This window comes from Epinephelus lanceolatus, chromosome 12 (genome assembly GCF_041903045.1).
Source record: "Epinephelus lanceolatus isolate andai-2023 chromosome 12, ASM4190304v1, whole genome shotgun sequence".
Classification (NCBI taxonomy): domain Eukaryota; kingdom Metazoa; phylum Chordata; class Actinopteri; order Perciformes; family Serranidae; genus Epinephelus; species Epinephelus lanceolatus.
Genome location: NC_135745.1, coordinates 7,137,884 through 7,161,699, shown reverse-complemented (window position 1 = coordinate 7,161,699; position 23,816 = coordinate 7,137,884). Strand labels below are relative to the sequence as shown.

At 38.9% G+C, this 23,816-nt stretch overlaps 1 protein-coding gene across 4 annotated transcripts in view; it reads right to left on the bottom strand.

Annotated features, from left to right (window-relative positions):
* Positions 1–23,074, bottom strand: part of tox (thymocyte selection-associated high mobility group box) — a 72,459-nt gene extending 49,385 nt beyond the window's left edge. For 2 of the 4 annotated variants that reach the window (XM_033651308.2, XM_033651310.2), the window contains exon 1: positions 22,414–23,074. In XM_033651308.2, coding sequence (XP_033507199.1) covers positions 22,414–22,518 — 105 coding nt within the window. In that variant the 5' untranslated portion in view covers positions 22,519–23,074. The remainder of the gene's footprint in view (positions 1–22,413) is intronic. The other 2 variants (XM_033651309.2, XM_078172913.1) reach the window with 2 other exon arrangements.
* Between the last annotated feature and the right edge of the window lie 742 nt (positions 23,075–23,816).

Below are 23,816 nucleotides of genomic sequence, written 5' to 3'. Positions count from 1 at the left end.
GTTGAAATGTAAAGTTTCAACGAATCTATACATAATAACCTACATATACGTATCTGCGGTTTGCAGAAATGTACAATGCCAACATTTATTCTGGAGATAGTGTTGACAATACAATAACATACATACAATATGCAAAATTACTTTAGTAAGTGCATCCAATGTCATCTTCAACAACACAGAGGGCTGACATTACAGAGCTCTTAACAGTGTGCGTATGAACTCAGTGTAAGAACATTTTCAGTAAGGTGCAGAAATTTTAGAGCTTTCATATTAACACTCTTTCAAACTTTCGTAACTTTCGTAACTTCTAAGATCGATTGCAACATGTCACCATAAAAACAGTCAAATTCAGGGCTAAAACTAACAGTTCTTTTCATTAGAGATACATCCATTTGTTTTTTTAATTGATTTATCATCTATTAGTTCATTAAGAGCCCAAAGTGATGTTGGCAAAATAGTCAAAGAACCAAAAATGTTCTATTTAAAACAGATAGGGCAAGTCCTGAATTTTTTAAGCTGCAACCAGTAAACATTTGGTATTTTTAGTTAATAAATATTAATCATTTACTTATCATGACCAAAATTATTGACATTCAGTAATTACTATGTTATTCTATTGACCAAGGACGCTGGCTGACACAGTATTAGTTTTATGTCTTTTATTGTGATTTGTGTCTGTGTATATGCTGTACTACAGCCTCTCTGAGGACAATAAAGTTTTCGAGTAGACTTGACAGTTATAGCAATAGTCAAACTAAATGTACTGAACACTGGCACTGCTATTGGTAGCTTCAATCTGAAAGCTGTAGTATGAGCTGCAGTAACCATGACTGGCTAAACCCTACAGCTCACACCAGCAAAACATAACAACAAACATATTCAAGAACGTTTGAACAGGTGGGTAGAAGCAAAGCACTGTCATGTACACACATACCCAGCCTTACATACACACGCGCACACACACACACACACACACACACACACACAATTACAAACACAGGTGGATAGGCAGACAGACAGGTGTAACTGCCCTATCCATTCACCAGCTGTTGGGTATTATGCAAATTAGGTGTAGGTTTACAGAGTCAACAGAAAGCTAAAACAGTGTTGTACAGACATAAAACACACACACACACACACACACACACAGTGTGGCTTTAAGGAGTTATTTTTACAGTTATTTTCATTGTTTTATAAAATAACTAACAGGAATGATGAGAGCAGAGGATGAGATTTTCACCTCTCTGTCTCGTCTGTATGCAGAGGAGAGGGAGAGAAGAAAAGACATGCTGACCTCACTGTCAAGTTAGCTTCTTCAATTTACCTTTGACGAGTTGATACACCACATGGATCACACACAGACACACACATACGTTGTATTGTGGTGCTTGCATGTACAGACACACACAATAAGCTCAATGTAACACTATCACAAAGCCTTTTAGAAAAACTAAAAATGGGGGGAAAAAAATAAGAACACAATAACTATTAAAAATGAAAAGACTGTGAGTAAAATGTGAGAAGTGTCTTTAAACCCGTTTCCCAACACGGAACTGACCCACATGTTTTTACAGCAGAGCCTCGTCTGGGACACATATCTTTCTCATAGTTTCTCATTGCTTATTCCAAATGTATTGTGTCTGTATTGTACTATCTCTGCCACTTCAGAATTTTATGGAATCAAACCCTGTTTTTAATGCTATTTATGGTCTGTCTTTTTTCAGCCATTACCAATGTACATGCTGTAATTACTGATACTGCTTTCCTTTACATCATTCAACAGGCCAACCAACATTAACATTAGGAGTAACCAACATTACTGCAGCCTGCTGCTACTCGCAGTGTACAGCATGAAATCAAATCATGGTGTGATGGAAAAATGCCAGTTACTGTTTGACTTTTTTATAAAAAAATGTGTTTTTGCTGCCCCAAGATTTGTGGGACTTGAAATATAAAACTGCATTTGCTGTAACCACCATAACCATGGGTGTCATCAAGTCAACCGGGACTGAAATTTTAAGAATTAAGGTTTATTTACACTAGAGCTGGGCAGTATGACCTAAAATTTATATCACGGTATAAATCAAATCCCTTCACGGTAACGGTATATATCGCGGTATAAATTTAAGTGTAAAAGTTATAATAGAAGTGTTTCTGAATGGGTTTTGTAGTCCCTTAGCAAAGCTAAATTGATAAAAAAAAATCAACAACAACAAAAGCAAAGATATAATGTATTTTTTAGAGCCTTTATTGTGCAGAATGCAGATCTCAAAACTCAAAATTAAAACCCAGTACTCTATGGTGCAAAATGTCCCCAGGGATCTATATCAAAAGGTAATTTCCTTCTTTTAGCAAAATCCTAAATGACTGAGTTGTGTTTTTTCCACCTGGACCTTTATGCTCTGCCATTTCTCCTCTAATCATCACGCTGTAACCTGTGACAGGCTGTTATGATACCACAACTATCACACATTCACATATGGAGTTTTTTGTGGAGCCCCTAGCGTCACATAGGTTTACATTACCAAAGGTTTATGACAAACTCTCTTGCCGAAAACCAACTCCCGTGTGCGCACGGCGAGAGAGGAGAGGGAGAGACGCTGTGCTGCTGCCAGAGGAGACACTGAATGAGTTCCCTCTGAGCGGTAAGTCGCTAAAAGAGTCTGAGAAGTCCGGGGCTGTTCATAAGACATTAACTCACTCACTCACAAGTTCTCCAGCAACACATGTTGCACGTGCTACGCTAAATCACGGATGTGAACCAGCTCCTCTTGCTCCGCTGTCTCTGTGCTCGCAGCCATTTTCCCACTGAGGTAGGTGCGATGACGTCATCGACGATAGGACGGTAGAGCGCAAATCTCTACCGTGGGCCAAATTTATATCATTTCTACCATCTACCGCATATACCGTGCAGCCCTAATTTACACAAATGATAATCAGTTTTAGTGTACACTATATTTGGAATATTTTCACCTCTTTACCTTGCTGTCGGACAGTCCTTTCCAACAGGGAACTGAAGCAGTTATCTCAAAGCCACCGGACTCCATTGAAAAAAACAGTAATTTTTCTGCAGAACACAGGAGTTGCTGGTCTACTGTGGCCTTGATTAGTTAGCTAAAATACGTTTTACTGACACTGTGTAACCGTCAAATAGAGGCAGGTAGATGGCAAGCAGCCAAGAAAAAGATGATGAGAATAACGTTAATTACTCCGTTTATTCACCTGCTAACTTCTGGCAGCAACACAGCAACATGACCTGCTCTGTGCTGTTCTGCCAGGAGATGCAGTGACTTAAACTAACGGTGAGTGAGAAAGTATAAATACTTCGTTATTTGTTAAGCTATGAGTAGCAAAAACCCCCGCTAGCCTCTAGGCTTATTTATACAATGTTTTGTCTATGAACCTTGACAGTTATTACTGAGGTAAGATAAGTTTGCCTTCAGGGCTTTGAGGCAGGTACCCTTAAGTTTTAGTAAAAAAGATTATGGTTTGGGTTAAAATTAAAAGATTTCTTCCAGAAAGGCTGACTTACCTCATGTGCAGTTACAATTATTTACATAATTTATAAGTTGTTTTTATGTTTTATGGCCAAAGCAAAAAGAAAAAGGGGTGGCAGCTTCTTCTGCAACAGACTGTGTTAAACGGGCATTTAATATAATCTCATATCCATCGCAACCCAAGTTGAATCAAACTGAAATTGTATCCTGGCAGAATCTGTGATATTGGCAAATATTGTATTGTCCAAGGAATCGATATAATATTGTATCATGATGAAACTAGCTATTTATACCCCTAACATGTACCATGTTTATCATGTTGCCTGTGTGAAATCTACTTGCTTACGAAATACACCTTATCAGAGCCGGTCCTACATAATACCTGTCGCACTGCTTGCGCTGTTTGGAGATCAGATAGATTCAGACACAATACCTGCTACCTCATGTGTTGCATGCATCCATCCAAAGCAGGTTTCCCTGCCCTTGCTGCCAGGTAACACCCCTCACACCAGCACAACCTAATGGAGCACAGCCAGTGTGACCACCTGCCCCTGCCCTTATCAAAACCATCTTAACCTGCTTAATGTCACTGGATGGTCAAGTCAAGTTATAAGGTTTTATCATTGGCATCAACAATAACTGTACATCACAAAAAAGGATACACACTAACTTTTTTAGAACTACTTTGACACAGATACATATTGCCAAGTACACTGACAAATCTCATCTTAAACTGAATCAGGCTTCAAAATAGAGTCATTTGTAGATGGTAAGCTAAGTGGCTAAGGTGTTCCTGCTATCCCTAGGACAAATACAGCTCTCTGGCTACAGTAAGTACCATCAGAGAAGAGCAGAGATAAGAGGGACAGAGGACAGAGAAAAAAACCATAAGGGAGAAAGAGTGATGATTTCTTTTCAGTAAGCGCTCAGTGTGAGAGGCAGAGTGGAACATATTACACTCTTCATCAGTCCTGAGAGGAACAGACAGAGAGACGGACAGCCAGCCAGACAGAGAGATAGGTTCTATGAAGGGATCAGAGTGGCTGACAATGACGTAAGCTTCATGTATGCCAGGTCACTCAACACTCAACAGTTGTGATGCAGTTGGGATGAAATGACACAATTTCATCCAAAACATTTAGAGTTTTGTTTTGTTGAGGGCACGGGCAGATCATGGCAAATGCATGCTGGCTTTCTCGTTAACAACTATAAGGTTTGATGGCATTAAGCTGCATCAGTGTTGATGTTCATGCAACAGACTAAATTTCAGGGAAACACCACAGATTTGTTTGTGTAGTGGATTATGTGAGTCATAGCTGGTTTTCCATACAGAAAATGATTAAATGTCTGGTTTCATTTACCACGTTAGATTTTTAAGAATAAGCCAAATCCATTTAAAAAGACTTTTGCTAAGATTTTATGTCACCATTATAAACTATATAAAGATGGACAACATGTTTCCCTTTACCCTAACTGTAAAAAAAATGAAGCCAGAATATCCTGGATACAGCCGCTGGCACTGGTGATGTCATTTGGAGTCTGTGCAGTAGCAATGTCTCTAGTTCCTGCCTGTACACCTGTCTGACCAGTGCAAGCAGCACCATGATCACAAGCACACCAACTGACACATATAACTGTCAACCGTGATGTCAGACCTCCTTTTCATAGCAATAAATAACTAATTAAAACCAAACTTATCTTGAATGGGTTCTTGTTCTTCCTTGGCCTTACTTACTTCCACCAAGTTTCATGAAAATCAGGTTGCTAGTTTTTCTATAATCCTGCTGACAAACAAACAATCCAAGCCCCAGTTTACAGCACACAGTGACAAAGGGTTTTTTTTTGCCACAAAGCTCTTGGATCCAGCCCCAGTGTTGAAATAAGTAGAACACAAAAAATGGTTCAACTATGTGTCTGGAGTGTTGTACGTATTTTCAAAATGTATTTTTCACCTAAATGCTAACAGTACAGATTACTTTTTATCTAATTTTCATTCCATTTTTTAGTATTTTGTACCTCACAGTCAAAGATTTTGATATGAATTTTTAAAAAAGCCAGCACTATCTGTACTATTCATACAATATAACACACACAAGTACAGACTATCACAACACATAGTAGTGTTACATATGGAAAGCACGTTTAAAGAGAAGCGGGGGACTGTGGCAAAGTTATATTGATCCAGTAAGTATTTATTTTTGTTATTACAGAAATTATTAATACTGCAGATACAAAATACATTTTTGGTGGCCTACTAGCATGACAAAATCAGTCCACTATATTTTGCTGCAATAAAAATGACTTAAAGTGATAGTTCAGGTTTTTTGACATGAAGTTGTGTGAAACGCTGACCATCTGTAGCTCTAATGTGACGGTGTCACTACTCTCAACAAGCCTCCTGCTCTGAGAAATCGCCCGTAGCTTACCGGAGAAAAAGTAGTTCTGAAGATGCACGGGGGACACGTAACCAAAAGGTTTTAAGCTACAAAAAAGTATGCATGTGTTTTGTTAGACTATTTCAATAATTTTAAAACATTTTCACTATTTTCTGGCCAGTATCACTCCGCCGTGCAGGCCCGCAAGACAGCAAGGCAACAGAAATCAATAAGACAGTTCATCACCACGCCGTGCAGGTGCGCAGGATAGCAACGGCTAATGAAAACTTTAACGGCTGTTTCCAACAGAGAACCAGTAGGCTATTATTAGTGAGGAAAAAGATGTACTAGCCCTATATATACCTAGGTAGGCTATTATTAGTGAGGAAAAAGATGTACTAGCCCTATATATACCTAGGTATATATAGTGACCTAATACCTAGTGGTATTATTAGTGAGGAAAAAGATGTACTAGCCCTATATATACCTAGGTATATATAGGGCTAGTACATCTTTTTCCTCACTAATAGCCCTAGCCCTATATATACCTAGGTATATATAGGGCTAGTACATCTTTTTCCTCACTAATAATAGCCTACTGGAAAAAGATGTACTAGCCCTATATATACCTACTAGTAGTAGGTATATATAGGGCTAGTACATCTTTTTCCTCACTAATAATAGCCTACTGGTTCTCTGTTGGAAACAGCCGTTAAAGTTTTCATTAGCCGTTGCTATCCTGCGCACCTGCACGGCGTGGTGATGAACTGTCTTATTGATTTCTGTTGCCTTGCTGTCTTGCGGGGATGCTTTAAAATTATTGAAATAGTCTTAACAAAACACATGCATACTTTTTTGTAGCTTAAAACCTTTTGGTTACGTGTCCCCCGTACATCTTCAGAACTACTTTTTCTCCGGTAAGCTACGGGCGATTTCTCAGAGCAGGAGGCTCGTTGAGAGTAGTGACACCGTCATATCAGAGCTACAGATGGTCAGTGTTTCACACAACTTCAAAAACACAACTATCCAAAAACCTGAACTTTCACTTTAAGTGAGAAACCCTCTCCATAAAACGTTATCTTATATGAAAAAAACAATACTCAGCATGTCACAAAATGTTTGAAAAAGCAATAATATTGTATGGTGTCCAAAGTTTCATGATAATATTGTGTCGTGAAGCCTCAGATGATTCCTACCCTGAGTAGTTACTAGCTTTTCTCCCACAATTCTGACTTGTGTAATGTGCTGGCTGGTGTGTTAGCTGGGCTCTAGTATGATGCATGTCTGTTTCACATCCTGTGATCTTCCTTGGGTGGAATTTGTTTAACAGATGAGGTGCTGTTTTACCACCCTGTTGACTGAAACATGCTTTAACACCCCAAAAACACTGCTGTCATATTTTCCATCATAGAGATATAAGATCATGTAAGTCACAGCCGGTGCTGAGGCAGAGTATACGTGTAAATTAGTTTTCCATTTTAAAAATAAATCAGGGTTCAGTGGGTCACAGCTGAGGCAGCACCGCCACCTCCTTCTAAGTCAGGAAAAACCCTCTCATCATTACGCTGGGGCTTTTCCTCAAAAAGGTGTTGTTTTGGGTGTTTTAGTCTTTCACTTTACATGTACCGGTAAAAGCCCCAAAGGAGAGAAAAACAAAGTATCTATGTTTTAAGATATGATTAACAAAGCTGCAATGGTTCAATTAATCGACTAGTTGATTGGCAAAAAATGAATCGCACCAGTCATTTCCAAGAAAAACTGCCAAACGTTCTCTCTTGTCAGCTTCTCAAATGTGATAGTTTGCTGTTTTTCTTTGTCATAAATGACAGTTAATTCAATATTTTTAGGTTTCGGACCATTAGTTGGAAAAAACAAGCAAACTGAAGACATCGCCGTGGGCCCGGATAAATTGTAAATGCCATTTTTTCAAACATGTTTTTAACATTTCACAGACTAAATGATGAAATAATTAATTCGAGAAAATAACTGGCAGATTTATCAATAATGAATATAAAAGTTAAAGGAAAAACCGAGCTGCCTCTCAAATAAGCACTTTTACAGTATGTGTCGTGAGTGTGTTGCAAACCTTACAGTGAGAGAAGTATAAAGAATAGCAAGGTTTGTAGTCAAACCAAATTACACCCTCTCTCTCTCTCTCTCTCTCTCTCTCCTCTTCATGCCTCTGTCTCTCACTCTCTCATCTCTGCTGCTCCTGTGCGTGTGTGTGTGTGTGTGTGTGTTTGTGTGGGTAAAGCAATGGTTTGAATAACAAGCAGCCAGCTAAGTGGGTCAGGGTCGGAGGAAGGGGGGAGAAAGGGGGAGAGAGAGACTATTAGGATGACAGACAAGGACAAAGGAAAAGAGAGAAATACAGTGTATCGAGGAAAAAGGGAGCAGCCCAAGGAAGTGAGAGAAGGAGAAGTTGGGAGAAATGAAATGTAAAGGATAAGATGAGGAGATGGAGAAGGCTGTAAAGAGGGGGAGAGAGTGACGTGGAGTTAGGTAGGGAGTAACAAGTAAATTGGATGAGTGCGATGTTACACCTTGTGACCCTCAGCTAATATTCTGTTAAAATTGGAAATATTCATTCGGGATTTTAAAAGTAATAATACAAAAGGCGATCATAAATGTTTATATAAAGTAGTAATTCTGCTGTTAAAGAGAAAATATCTGACCTCACTGCTGAAAAGAAAGATTTTTTAAGCATAAAATTATAAATCTGATTGAACTATAACTAAAATAGCATATAGAATGATTACAGATGTTAAATGGGTAATGTGCTGTAATAAAATTCCTGTGGTCTATAACCATGACAGCAAAATGTTTGCAGTGATGTGTTTGACTTGCTCTTCAAATAAAGTCAGTACCATAGACGGAAACATGACGTCTCCTCGGGGATGTGAGGCTATCTTTGTGTAAATGTGTCAAAAAGACAGTCAAATTGCTGGCGACCATTTTTATCACCCATGGGTTTGGGTGGCGTGTGAAACTATTTGGCTGGACTGGACTGAATGGATTTCAGTTGACTCTAAACTGCATCAGGGGACATAAATCAAGTCTTTACAGTGAGCGATAGACGGAGAAAGAGAGTGGAAGACTAATGGTGACTGTGTGTTTGTGTGTCTGAGAGAGAGAGAGAGAAGGGAGATGCACACAGCTGTGGCAGTTCAGCTCAGCAATTGTTTATCTGTCTTATCACTGTCACCATGACAGCAATATAAACCAAGTTTTATTGGCTAAACTATATTCACCCTGACTGTTAGTCTAGATTGTGTGAGCACAGAGGATCACTTTTGTGGTTATTTCTTACAAGTGTGTAAGAATACTTTCACTAAAGACAGACAGGATTTTAATTTCATCATTTGTGAACTATCCTTGATTAAATTAGAACATCTGAATTAATCTCTAGGTACTAAACTCATTTTGGAGTTTCTCAAATATTTTTCTATCCACCAGTGAATAATGAAGATTTGCTCTACTTTCTTATGAAGTTGTTTCAGACAAAGCACTGCGTTGATGTCTTTTGACTGATTTACTTCACCATTTAGAGCTTGACATTAACGCCTACCTGGGGCAAATAAACTCTGTGTTCAGGCGAGTGAAATGCCTCATGCAGTCGTCCAATCCATAGACTGTAAAAACAATGGACATTAGCTACAGTGATGTCACACATTTGTTTGTGGACTCCCGTTTTGAAGCCTCGAGATCAGCATTTTGGTTCGTTTTCCCCTTGGTAATGAAAATGGTAGGGAAACACCAATGTTCAAATTCTTGGCTGATACCAATACTTGAAAATAACAATTTGGCTGATAACCAACACCACTGTCTTTATGTTGTTTATTTAGTTTTTTTGTATTTCTTTTCCACTTTTTCTTTTTGCCAGGGAAACAAAGAAATCTACACTATAAAAAATAACTACATTTTAACTACCTTTAAAAGAACACAAATTCAATCATACAAATTTATGGAGCAACGTTTAATTTAAACTTTCACATGAAAAACATCCTTAAAGAAAAAAATAACTGATTCAAAAGCCTATTTACTATGTATTATATATCATAATTCCCTCTTTAATATCTGTCGGATATTTCCATGAAAACATCAACAAATTCCTTCATCAAACTGCTGTATTAATTCAATTTCTCACCAAAAATCACATTTCACAAGATTACTTGAACACATCATGAGAACATTAGAGTTTACCTTCGCCTTGTGCTAAGGCTGGGTATTGACACTGATTTCCCGAATCGATTCGATTCACAAGGTCACGGATTGGATGCTAGGTGCTGGATTTCTGATATAATTCCATGCAATATCGATTCGATTAGGGATGTTTCACTTACAATACCAATTTAGCTTGAATGTGAAAGAGATTCATAGAGAGCTAATGCTGTAAATGTACAAGGTATTGTTTTAAAAAAGACAACATTCAGAACAGGATTTGGATTTCAAATATAACTAAATGTTGTTTCTAGAGCAGCAACAAGTACTTGACAAAATCTCAATGGGAACACATCTAAAGTGTCAACAAAATACATCATGTTCCTGACATTAAACAGGCAACTGAGTGACATTTAGAAAGAATGAATACAGACATCAGTCAGCATCAGTCCTTCCTCCTGTCCTCACTCCTCCTCCCTCTGCTGTTGGATAAATCACTGCCTGCAGGTAACACTGCCTCTGGTAAAACTAAGCTAAACAGTTAGGCCTGCTCAGTACCAGCAAGACTAACGGGGTTAAAGCTTCACCCATCTGACGGAAAAGGCATACTTTCAAAGATCGATCTTAGATGTTATAAATCGATATTGGTTCATTCAAATGAAGAACCATTAGAGTTGGATGAAACAATTATTTTAACCCAGCCATACCTAATACCAATTTTTACCAAACAGAGCTTGAACGCATCATAATGTAACTCAATGCAACCTCTGTGAGCTGTTAATTGCGGACACCGGCTGCTAACAGCTAATGTTAACTAGCTCACTGCCTGCCAGTTTAAGCACAGAAACATTGTTCGTTGTAACGTTATCATGGAAACAACAGGCTGTGTCACCTGACATGACGATAATGAGTTTGCTGTGTCCTTTCGTCCCCAACAGGAAGATCTCTGTTTGTCACAACCACGTTTTCTATTGTTCCCGGGGCAACAAGACGCCGCCTGCTACTAGCCATCTCTTCAAACAACAGTAAGATCACAGAACCCATGTACCAAACAATCATTGTACTCTTCTTGTACCTGTTTATTGATTTGAGTTTGTGGCTATTAGTTCGGAGCCCTGCTTTTTAATCTGCACAAAATTGACGTGACACAACAGGAAAACATTTGCCACTGCCCTCAGTGAATGTCATTTGCTGATAGGCTGATAGCAGTGTACAAGGCGAATATCGTCCGATACCAATGTTCAGCCGATAAATTGGTGCATCCCTACAAAATAGCATTCATTTGTGTAAATTAGAAATTACAGTATCCTGACATCACTACGTAATACAACTGCTGACACATCTAAACGAATCCTTTTAACTGCTGATTCCTGACAGCAGGACTTGAAACTCTGCAGCGCAAAGTTCTTTTTACTCAAATAACATTTCTGTAAATGAAACCTGCCCACAAACAGAGCAAAACATGTAGGATTATACAGTAATTTGCGGGTGTAATTTATGATATTGATCATATACCACAAAATTTCACCTACTCACAAACAGGTGGCATTCAAGTTAAGACAAGCATTGACGGCGAGGTTGTGAAACAGGTTTGCTAAATCCGACTTACACCTGTACAAGCATATAAAAATTAATAAGAAGTAGCAGATAAATCACAGATTAGCAGACAGCTTTGTTTAGGTTAAGTTTATAATAACACAAGGAAACAGTCAAAACAGACATGAGTTTCCACATCTCAAATGTGACTTGTTTATTTTATTCTATCCACAGCAATTAGCACTACACCACCACAGTTATCATTGTATGATTGTGAACAAAAGCTGAGGGCCGCAAAAACTCCTGAATAATTCCTCAGGAACTGATCCAATTTCTTCCACCACAAGTTAATTGATCCAAGTTATTGTCACTAATACTGTACACACACAGACACACAGACACAGACACAGACACACACACACACACAGAACAATGCAGCAATGATTGCAGTATGTGATTTGATTGCAATATGTTTGTTTTGGAAACGAAATCCTAATAATTAGTCTCTTCTGGCAGCGCTCGATCTCTGCCCATCTGTTCCATTTGGCAGCCCTCCACCAACCAGGAGTCCCTCATCGCTCCGTCCCCATGATTCAACTAACTGAAACGCTTTCAGACACCGAAACACAAGCAACAGTGCTGAAAGTCACCCAATCATCAGCAGGCTGAAGGGGAAGGGAGGGGGGTCTGGCGAGGTGTTCAGTAGCAGGAATAGCAGCCAACATGGACAGACGGACAGACAGATTGACTGGTTGTGTTCTGATAGATAATTAGATGAGATGCCGACACTGTGGCTGGTTAGAAAACTGTAGGAGGGGACAATGGGAGTATGTGATACCGGGGAAGGGGCCAAAGAATAAAATAAGATAATTTAAGATAAGATAGGATAAAAGATTTACATTTCCTGGTGATACATCACAAGAAAAATTCAAGCAGACGAGCTGAGAGCGTTATGTTAAATACATGACAGGCCATTTTACATATACTGACAAATCCATTCCAATTAATTTTTGTAATCCTGACTGACAAAAACTGTTCTTTAAAAATGGCAGTATTGCTGTGAGGGTTTGTTGTAGAGTGGAAGATCCTGTTTATACCATGGAAACTTGCCAGTGATGGTAATATACAGTATGTTCTGTCAGCCAACTGACAGTGTGGAGCAGATTTATTGTTACATGAACACTGAGGTTACCCCGCAGGTAAACACTAAGCCCCAAGTGTGATCATAATAAATTGTCACCCAAGGTGATTTAGAATCAGAGCTTACAGGTTGACTCAGGGAGCGAGGCAGGGTTTATGAAATGCTATATAAACAGCAGCAGTGTTTCAGGAGTGTTTCCAAATGAGTTGTAGCGCAGCAGCACAAAGGACAAAGAAATGGGCAGAAACTTCAATAGAACCTCTTTTAGTAAATGTTGCATGTGAAGCAAGGACATAGGTTTCATTTTAACACTGGGGGGACACAGGCTAGAAAACTTTGAGCATCAAACACTACATTTCCTGCATTCTGCTGAATTTTTATGCACCGATTTGTGCCTTTTCTTCTTCAGGTTTTGGTGTAAGTGTTTTTAAAAATACATTATGCAAGATTTTCCTAAAAAAAAAAAAATAAAAAAAAATGTATAGACTCACTTATGACCCACTCTCAGTGTGTGGTGGTGTATTTTTCCGCAGAAACTTTGCCCTCTGCCTGGATTTTCTTATTTTCTTCATATTTTCTGCGTTCAGGATTATTATGAGTATGTACCCCCACAGTGCTAAGGTGAAGTCGCAGCTACCTTGTGACTGACAAGTCACTACCATTGCAGCCTGCCAATCAGAACAGGCATAGCAATGCTACCCTCCCCTGTTTCACCCTCTCATCCAAATATGGCTCAAAACTACATGCACCAGTGCACATAACTTTCCAACTCAAGCATCGACTCTAGGATTCATGTAACTGAAACTTTTCACATGCTCTTTCACCATAATCTGTGCACACCGCACATCCATGTTCTCACGCAGGGAAGAACATGAAGTTTTGCTGAGCAAAAATAGGACACTTATAGTGCACACATACAGATGAGATAGAGCAACGCATCTTAACAGCAGCACCATGTAAACTCTGCAATCAAGCCAGCTGTGGCCACCGCACTGAGGCGAAGTTAGTTTAAAGTTGGACATTCATCCTGAACCCAGCAGCACCCTCTCACTCAGTTTGACCCAATGTTTGCTGTAGGAGGACAATTAGCCCACTGTCAGGCTTTTATGTTCAACTGCTGGGGACTGACTGAGGGATTATCAATGTATTACAATAAATAACACAAAAATTATGTATTTTTAATACATTCCTGCTGACTTGTTGATTTTAGTGAAAATCGTAATTAAAAAATATACTTAATTGGTTGTAGGAAACTTATTTTCAATATTAATGTGTATTTTATTTTATTTAATTTTATTTATTTTACATACATATTTTAACAAAATGCAATGGTAATTGTTTCAATAACTTCCATGAAATGTGTTCCAGTGACTCAGATTTATATTTTTCAAAATATATCACTACACAGGACAAATCTTTATATGGGTTTTTAGTGCTTTTCAATTTTTTTTAAATAAATATTTTTATTTAAAAAAATCATGATTTCATCCCCAAAAACTTCCAGCATCCCATTTAATCTCAGTCATATTCACAAACAGCATTGAAGGCTGTTGTAATCATGAGAACTTAGAGGTCAATATCCAGTCCATAATATTAATTAATTAATTCATACCACAAACTTTGAGAGGTAAGTTACTCCCGTCCCACAGAAAATGAACAGCACCCAACTTGTGTCACACTGTGTTCAGTGGATCTTCACTGACACAGCAGAAACCAGCATCTTTTCAGTTATGAGTATTATTTGAGATGATGATGAGACCAGAGCCACGCACATATCTGAGTGTAGATTAAAAGCCAAACTGATGAATTAATACAGTCATTTGCATGATTTGAAAACAATTCATGACTATCGTAACCATTCTACCAAGTTTGAGTGGTGAACAGTTAGACCTTCAACCAGTGTTACAGTTCTTCCTGCTCTTGGTCACTTTCTCACTGTGTCCTCTATTTGAAATTACTCTGTTTTATTTGTATCCCTTCAGTGCTTCTCTACATTTTTTTAAAATCTCATCCTGTCCCCTGACTGCTTTTTGCTGCTCTCCTTCAATCTATATTCTCCTGTTCTTTACTAAAACCTACTTTGTTCCTCCCTGTTCTCTCTTCCTCTCTATTTGCTTTAGAAATACCTCACCCAGCTTTCACAATCATCATGTTTACATTAGGCCCTCTCTCCCTCAGTCCCTCTTGCACCCTTCCCTTCCTCTACTCTACCACTGATTCATCCCATCTCTTTTCGTCTCACTCTCTTGTTCTTTCCTTCACAAGCTGTAATTCAATAGTTATCTTTTTAAACTGTTTCACCACAAATACTTGTGTAATTTCACACAGATGCTGAAGTCACCCCATGATATTGCAATGTTACAATCAATAAACTTTTGTATCAAATGAATTGCTCCTATTCACATCTGTGGAGACTCATTACGAGCACTGTCATCCAATCAGAGCTTAGTGTGGCCCACTCACTTCTGTTCATCCAACCAGCCCTCCATGTGACTAAACTGTGCACGTGCATCTCAGCAGCGACACTGAGTCTGAAACCTTCTTTATGGTAAATTGCTTTGTTAACAATGTTAGTAAAAGAAAAGGTAAGAGCCACCAAGTAAGGAAAAATACAACACACACAAAAAAAATATGCACCGCTATTTGTTATTTAGCACAATCTATCAAATGTCAGCGAAGAGTTTATAATACTCAAATCCTGTAATAATACAAAGTATAAAGTAAAACATTTTAAAATTGCACACATAAAAGATCAGTGAGTGATTCATTAGGCCAAAACAGAAAAATTTATAGAACTGAATATACCTTACACGTTTTGAATCACCAACTGCTTCAATAGAACAGATAGATACAGTGATTATAGAACAGTGATAATATTTTCATTTAATACAGCATGTGGTCGCCTGAAATAATTGTCACCATGTTTACCACCATCTTTAGACTATGACTCAGCTATGACTACTGTTTTTCACTGAGTTTTCCAGACAGACCTTCCTCTTTGGTTTCACTAAAATGCTCTCTTGTTCAGTTGGACTGGTAGACCCCCACACTCGGCCTTAGCAATATGATGAGATTATTGTTCAACCAGGGCTGGACAATATGGCAAAAAAATATTTTCACACTTGTTTTTTCCATATTCATCGATATCAATATTTATCACGGTATCTAATTTGATCATGCTGCCAGTTTGAACAGTAAACTTAAGAATATAGTTTATTTAACATACAAAATAGAATAACAAACAATGTGCAAACATGGCATGGTTTAAAAGAATATGTTGAATGGCATCTGAATGTAAACATTTAACTTTGCTAATATGCTATCCGTCTGAACAAAACTAAACAAAAAAACACAAAACAATAAAAGTTAGCTTGTCTTGTAACATATTGAAATAATGGTGTGGTAAATGGGATGGTACCTTTGAAAACTGAAACTGGCGGTCATCCAGAATTCATAGAACCCTAGTTGCATCAATAACTCTCGATTTGTTGGGTTTCTTGTCTTGATTTGCACCAACTATCCCCATATTTTGCCAACCATGCTTCTGCACTTTTGAGATATCCAAACCACTTTACAACTGACGTGTTGTTTGTGTTTTTGTCAGTGAGAGAGGATAATGAGAGTTCACTTTCAGCATGTTAGTACAGTAACCTCTGTGGCTGTGTAAAACAAACCGGGTGTGGATTAAAAGGAGGCAGTAAGTTACAGCAGGCAGAATTTCTGCAAGTTTGTTTTCTGCTTGGTCAACTTGTGTTTGATAAATTGATAATTACTGTCTCCCTTTTGTTGTATTTATGGATAATGAGCATTGTTGTCTGTCAGCAGAAAGGCTGTTGTCACGTGACAGATCATTTCATATCAAGTTCAAATGTCCAAAGTTTATCATTGTTATCGACATGAATTTTATCTCGATCCCCGAGATCGTTTCATAGCCGAGCCCTGCGTTTCAAACGACATTGGTTGGCCACGATAATGGTCGTAACATGTCCACAATAACACAAAGATATTCAATTATGTAATGCCTGTTATGAATTTTGTGCTGTCAATCTTTTTCTCTTTTTCTCTTGCCTTCTCTATGCTTCACCGCATTGTTATAACTTTGCATCTCAAAAGAAACAGCATACTAGCACACTTCCTTTGCTGTACGTGATTACCCATGAAATCCTAACTTCAGCCGAAAAGATGTCCGTTCTTGTTAGCAAAAAGAATGCAAATACCCCACTCTGGCAATTCTTTGGTTTTAAACCAAACAAGAAAGAAGAGCCAGATAACATAACTAAGTGATTTGTAAGCTGTGCAATAAACAAATTGGGACTAAAAATGGAAACACCACAAATCTCCCATTTTAAAAATAACCATCCAACGGAATATGCAAGGGCGACACTGACTCTGTCCACAAAGAGCAGCCAGACCAAAACTCCGACAATGGTAAGCAATTAACCTTCCGTCACTGAATATAAATGTGACGGTAAACGATGGCGAGGGCAGTTAATCTTGTTATTGAGTAAAAATTACCTCACCAGCTGATTGGTCTGATTTATCAATCTCAGCATTCCCTTTTGTAAAATAGAACTTATTGCCTATACAGTGTGGGTCTATGTGTATTGCAACATATACGTGTCCAGCCCACAGATATTTACATCTATGTGGGTCTGTCTTCAGCATTTGTTTTTAAATGATAATTTCGGAAATTGTAGTTTTTTCTGAAAGCAATATCTTTAGTGGGGGAATATCAATATCGCCCAACCCCACCTAGGATCAACTATCACTGTATCTGTCACGAAATTCAAATAACTTAAGTCATTTGAATGGTAGAGCATATCGGAGGCGGTACACAGCTTGGATCTGGTCTGGGAGGCTCATAACTATAGAAAGGTTTAATCATGCACATGCGGATGTTATTTATATAAATCTATATATGAATTTCATTTTTGTGAGACAGGGTCAATTTAATTCATAATTAGGTTCATAGGTGTCAGTACAGTACATTACAAATTTTCACCGCGATTGCAGAGGATCTTGAGAGCCACCTTGGGTTGGAGGTGAGTCGGCAGGTAGTCTGCCACGACGAGTCCTCATGTGTGAACAAGCCTACGAGCAAGTCACCCCCTCGCCTGTGACTGGGACTGGATATCTGGCATGCTAGAAAACTGGAGAAGTCTGATACGACTGACAAAGAGCATCAGCCAATGAGAGGCAGGATATGTCCCACATCAGCACACCGGAGGATGGAAGAAATGTGAGGAGGACAAGCCGAAGGGTTGCCAGGTCTGCTTATTAGCCCCGACTTTGGGCTTGTATTTTTGTAAAGTCGCTTACAAATAGTGGCAGTTGCGGGTTGGGGTTTTTTGGGCTTGTTTCTTAAGTGGAGTTGCTTATTTGGGCTTGCTCTCTAAACGTCGCCTTTCTCTATATATATCCGTCGCCCTGGTTGCTTGTAGCCCTGGTTGCTTGTTTCTCTCCCAAGATCTGGCAACACCGACAAGCCGGCAAGCAACAACAACAACAATGGCGGCATCCACAGGATCATGGGGAGCGCATTGTGTTTGGACCCAGGCCATGGAGGCAGATCTGATTCAACACTGGAAAGAATATCCATGCCTTTACGATGTGTCGTCTCCAAGTTAAAAAACGTAGTTTAGTGACGTCACTGCATTATCTGGGGCTCTGTCTGCGAGGGCTCGGTGGAGAAATCTTGTGGTGTGCACACAGGTCATAACGCAGTTGGGGAGACTCCCCATGACAGAAACACACGTCGCCAGGTATGAACACTCAAAAGATTACGATAGTCTCCGTGATGCATTTTGCGGGGTGAAAATCGTGTAATGTGAACTAGCCTTAATGCAGTTCCTATAAGACTGGTACAGGGAATGTAAAAGATGCTGCTGAGGAAAACGAGAACTAAATTATTTTTTTTTTCAGACTATCAAGTTATTTCTGGTTATAATGGTTTTTAATGATGCTTTTGTTCATCAACAGCTATAAGTCACAGTTTACCCACTATTTTCACCTAATACAATCTGTTTTACAACACAATCAGTTGTCTCACAAATCATTATAGAGTCCATTTCAACGAGATAAAGAACAGATTTACATCTTCTGTTTACATACAAGTACAGATGAAAAATGAAAACAGTCTATCTCATTTCTTAAAGGCTCCTCCAGATGCAGTGAAATACTAGAAACCTGAAATACAAGGTATTATAGCAATGCAATCTATTTTTGAGTGATTGGGGGAAGAGCACAGCAAAGCTAAACTAATGTATATCTTATGTATCAACTACTTATCATAGTTCCTGGTTAAGGGCACACTATATTGTGAAATAATACCTTTTCAGAGGTAACTGTGAAGAGAATTTTCTCTATTTATTTGAAATGGAAAATGTAGACCACCACTGGTATTATGTCTTTAAATGCACACATCTGTAGGACCCACCTCTCTCTCTTTCTTACACACACACAGCCACTGCCTCTCTCATTCTTTTTAACTCAACCTCTCTCTGCTCTCTTCCTCTTCTTTGTTTTTTCTCTCATTTTGTTTCTTCTGTGCTTCCTTCTTTCCTCTCCTACTTCCTGTCTCTCTCCCTCTTTACTCTGCTATGCCTTTCTCTCTCCCTCTTTTACATACCCTCTCTCACTTTCTCTCTCTGTTCTGTTCCCCCACACAGTAATATGATCTCTTCTATCAGGCCGACACAGCCGTGAATCAAAAGACACAGAGAGAGAAATATAGTACAAACCTTAGTGGCCCCACCCCCACTTCTCTCTTTCTCTCTCTCTCTCTCTCTCTCTCTCATCTGCAACATCCCTACCCCCAACAACCCTCTTCTCTCTCTCTCTCTCTCTCTCTCTCTTACTCTCTCTCTCTCTCTCTCTCTCTCTCTCTCTCCCTCTCTCTTCAGTCCCTACCCCCAACCACACCACACCACACAGCTCTCTCTCCCTCTCTCTCTACATCCCCAGCCTCTATCTTCTATCTCTCCCTCCCTCTTTCTGAAACAAATATGCTCACTGACAACAACACAAAGCAACACTGGATGATTCTGTGTGCAGAGCTTTTTTGCATATTATGTTAGATTCTGAGCTGAAAAGCAGCAGGTTGGCATACAGCACAGTGAGTGCAGTCATTAAACGTGACGGAAAATGCAGAGTGTTAAATAAAACACAGTAAATAGCTCATAAAGACACTGATGTGATATTCCATTCAAGTCCAATCAGCACATATTGAGGTCAGAGGTCACAGTCAGCTAGAAAACCAGCATGAATAAAATGCTGTGCCTCAATTACAAACTACATAGTAGGGCTGGGCAGTATCAATATTATATCAAAATCATGATATGAGACTAGATATGGTCTTAGATTTTGGATATTGTGATATTGTGTTGTCTTTTCCTGGTTGTAAAAGCTACATTACAGTAAAGAGAGGTAATTTTCTGAACTAACCAGACTGTTCTTGCTGCTCTATTATTTGCATTTAGCCACTCAGTCATTATATCCACATTACTGATGATTATTTATCAAAAATCGAATTGTGTAAATATTTTGTCAAAGTAGCAACAGTCAGCACTACAATATCGTGCAATATTGATATTGAGATAAAAAAAATACTGTGATATTTGATTTCCTCCGTATGGCCCAACCCTTCTACATAGTAAATGTATAGAGTATCTACCACATAATAATGGTCACAATACTTCATCAATCGTTTCTATCTTCAGAATAACACCAGCAATTACATATTACAACTGGACAGTTAAATGTTTTCTCACAGATTTAATTTTTGTTTTCTGAGATCACTTTGGAGCTGTCTCTCCACAATCTTCATACAAGTTGTAGGTAGTGTCTCCATTTTCTTTGGAAATTGGATTATAGAATTTAGTGATCATTGCGCATGTAACAAATAGCATACATTAACAGCAAACTCAAAACACACTACATGCCCAAATGTTGCTTAAAATTAGTACTTAATAATTAACCAAAGTTAGCACAGCAGTGGCACTTAGACGGGTGCTCACTAGCAGAGAGTCTGAGCGCAGTATTTCTGCTTAAAGCAAAGTTCTTGTAACCACAACATCACGCTATTGTTGCTGCAGGGTTTAACAGAGGAAAGGCAGCCTGTCAGTGACGCTGTGAGGGAACAGTTAATAAATGTGAGCAGGCAGGGCAGGATCAGACAACCGGCCTGTGAATAATCAAATAAATCATTAAATTGTACACCAGCCACTCAGTGATGACAGTGTATATTCTGACATCACTCAATCCACCAAGTCCATAACAGAAATAGATTATATTTTAAAAGCAGCCAGTAAAAGAGAAGAAAGTGGTCCCCCAAGTACCGTAAATGTTAATAACCCCTGGGCCAGCAGTGAATAGTAATAACAATTGGCTCAATTTTGGTCTCACAGTGCAAAAATAAGTAAGTGATAAACTATGAGCATGAATTGTAGTCAGCAAAGCTTCTTACCTGGATATTACATGCCTTCCTTTTGTATGAATACATGTTCTGCTGTGTGTCTGAGGTGAGTATTTGGATTATTTTCCTTTATATTCTTAAGCAACACAAATACATTTGCTTGTCATACCAACAAAGCTTGCTGAAATATAAATTAAAAATTAAATTAAGACAGAGGACTCTGTATAAGGAACAACTGCAGCTTGCCACAGTCTGACAAGTAAAACTAGTCCATTAAAGCGATTTTAAAAATGACATTTTAACATTGTTTTGTACTGATAATAGGAATGTATTTTTCTGCATTAATTAGTGGGAAAATGCTTTAATTGCCTTTTCCAACCAAAAGACAAAAAGAATGTGTTCCATTTTATTGTGCTAAGATTGAAGAGTAGTTAATAATCTGTCATTTACTCTAATAGCTGCACTCATCAGTTGCACATAGTTAAATAATTAAGCAATTCATCACTGTCAATGAGCATGGTCCCACTACGTCTTCTGTGTGTCTTAAAGTACCCAGACTCTGGAAGAAAATCACTTTGCACACAGACATAGATAGATATTCAGATGGATAGATAGATACAATTTTGAGACCAGAGGATTCATTCATCCTGCTAAAGAGGAGTCTTACAGTAAGACACTGGATCCCTAGCAGCTCCAGCTTTCAGTTGTGACTCTGACCCTGACCTTTGACCTTGCTCTAAAGGGAGAAAGACAACAGAGCTTCCCAGACACCAATTAACTGATGTATCACAATACAGAAACAAGAGGCACTGTTGTGAACTCCAGAGAATATTAACTATTTTAAGCATACCAAAAGATAACAAGGCATGCTCCTCTAACTATGACTTGCCATGTAATCATTCTAACCACAACTCCTCTGGTGTACTTGTACTGCTGTGCATATTTAAACTTAATTACCTTTCAATTACCAGTGGTGCAGTTTTAATTAATGGTGTCATTACATCACTGACTACAAACTGGGAGTAAAATTACAGCCAGTGTATCACCTAGTGAGTGAATGGATGTGAACACAATAAATGAGCAACACTAGAATGTAGTTACCTTCAATGTCTGCCTTAATAACTTGAGCCTAATAAAGCAATTAATTACCACTTAATTGGCAGGGCAAGACAGATGGATAAATGGAGAGAAGCGATGGCTAAGGTAATCACTGTAGCATCGCACAATGGTGTCTTTCATCTCCAGACAATGGGAAATACAAGTATGCAGTTTCCCTCTTTCCTTTCTTACCTTGTTGGTCCCAAAGGCCGGGTCAGGGTAGGAGAGTTGCCCCAGCCTGGTGTGGTCTGATGCGGCCAGGGGCTGAGGAGGAGGCGGGTAAACTGTTACATCCATGGCTGGAAATACATCCACTTCTCCCTCTGTCCTTCCCTTCGTCTTTCTTTCTTCTCTTGTCGCTGTGAATGTCTGAAACCACTCAGACAAGCGTAATGTTTTTTACAAAGTTGGAAGGTTTTTGTCGAGTCCCTGAGGAACAGAGGAAAACACGGTCCAATAAAACAAGCGTCTTTTGGAAAATAACTGCAGGTGGTACAAAAAACTCAGAACCATTCAAAAGTCTAAAGCAAGCTTATGAAGTCAGTGAAGTTTAGACTGATGCTCTCCTCTACACACCGGCTTTCATGCTCCAGTAACTGCCGCTGTGAGTAGCAAACTTCCTCGTAAACGCACTTCTTAAATACCTGACGTTGAAAGCAAACGGTAATGGAGCACTTAAAAATGCGTCGTTTTCCCTCCTTTTTACGTTGTGTGTATCCAGTGGCGGTGTGCGCTTCGGAAAGGGGACAGTGTAGGACCCCGGGTGTCCCTAGTCGGGACTGTGTCTTAATGCTCCTCCGTCGCTGGTGCTGCAGCGCGTGTGCTCGGTGCCGAGGCGCCTCGCGGACCAGTGATACAAAGAGCTCCTGAGTCAAGCGAGCACGAGTTAGACACAACAAACCCGGACGTACATTTCCCCACAAAATAAAAGCGCAGATTTTATCACGTGTAAAAACAAAATAATGGGGAAGACAAAACTAACACAACTTATTCAGACATCCACGTGTCATCACATTAACTACATTAACAAACTTCAGCGGCGTTTGGTAAAAAAAAAAAAGAAAAAAAAGAAAAACAAAACTGTAGCAAAAACCTCTTCGGCAAGCGCTTTTATTTTGTGAGTAATCGACACATCAGTTTGTGTCCACCTTGACAAGCTGGATCCAAAGATGCTGAATGGCAGAATGTGCTCCATCTAGAGGGGGAGAGAGTGTCAAAAGGTCCAGCCAGGTGTTTCTGTGGCCTAAAGAAACTCAATTGATTGAGTGAATGGGTGTTTTAATTATAGAGGTGAGCAGTGGTGGGTGAAGTACCTTAAGGTCACACTTGAGTAAAGGTAAAGATATCTTACCAGAAAATGACTTTGGTAGAAATTTAAGTCATTTTTTAGAATATAACTCCAGTAAAAGTCTTAAGTATTCGTATTAAAAGTATTTCTATTATATCAGATTTAATTATTGAAAGTAAACGATTATGAGGTTGATCTCTTCTGAACATCTACACCACCTTAAAAATGAAGCGTACATTACACACACAAAACAAGGAATTCTTCACAAACTTAAACGACTTAAAGAAAACCTTTGACTTTTCAGGGC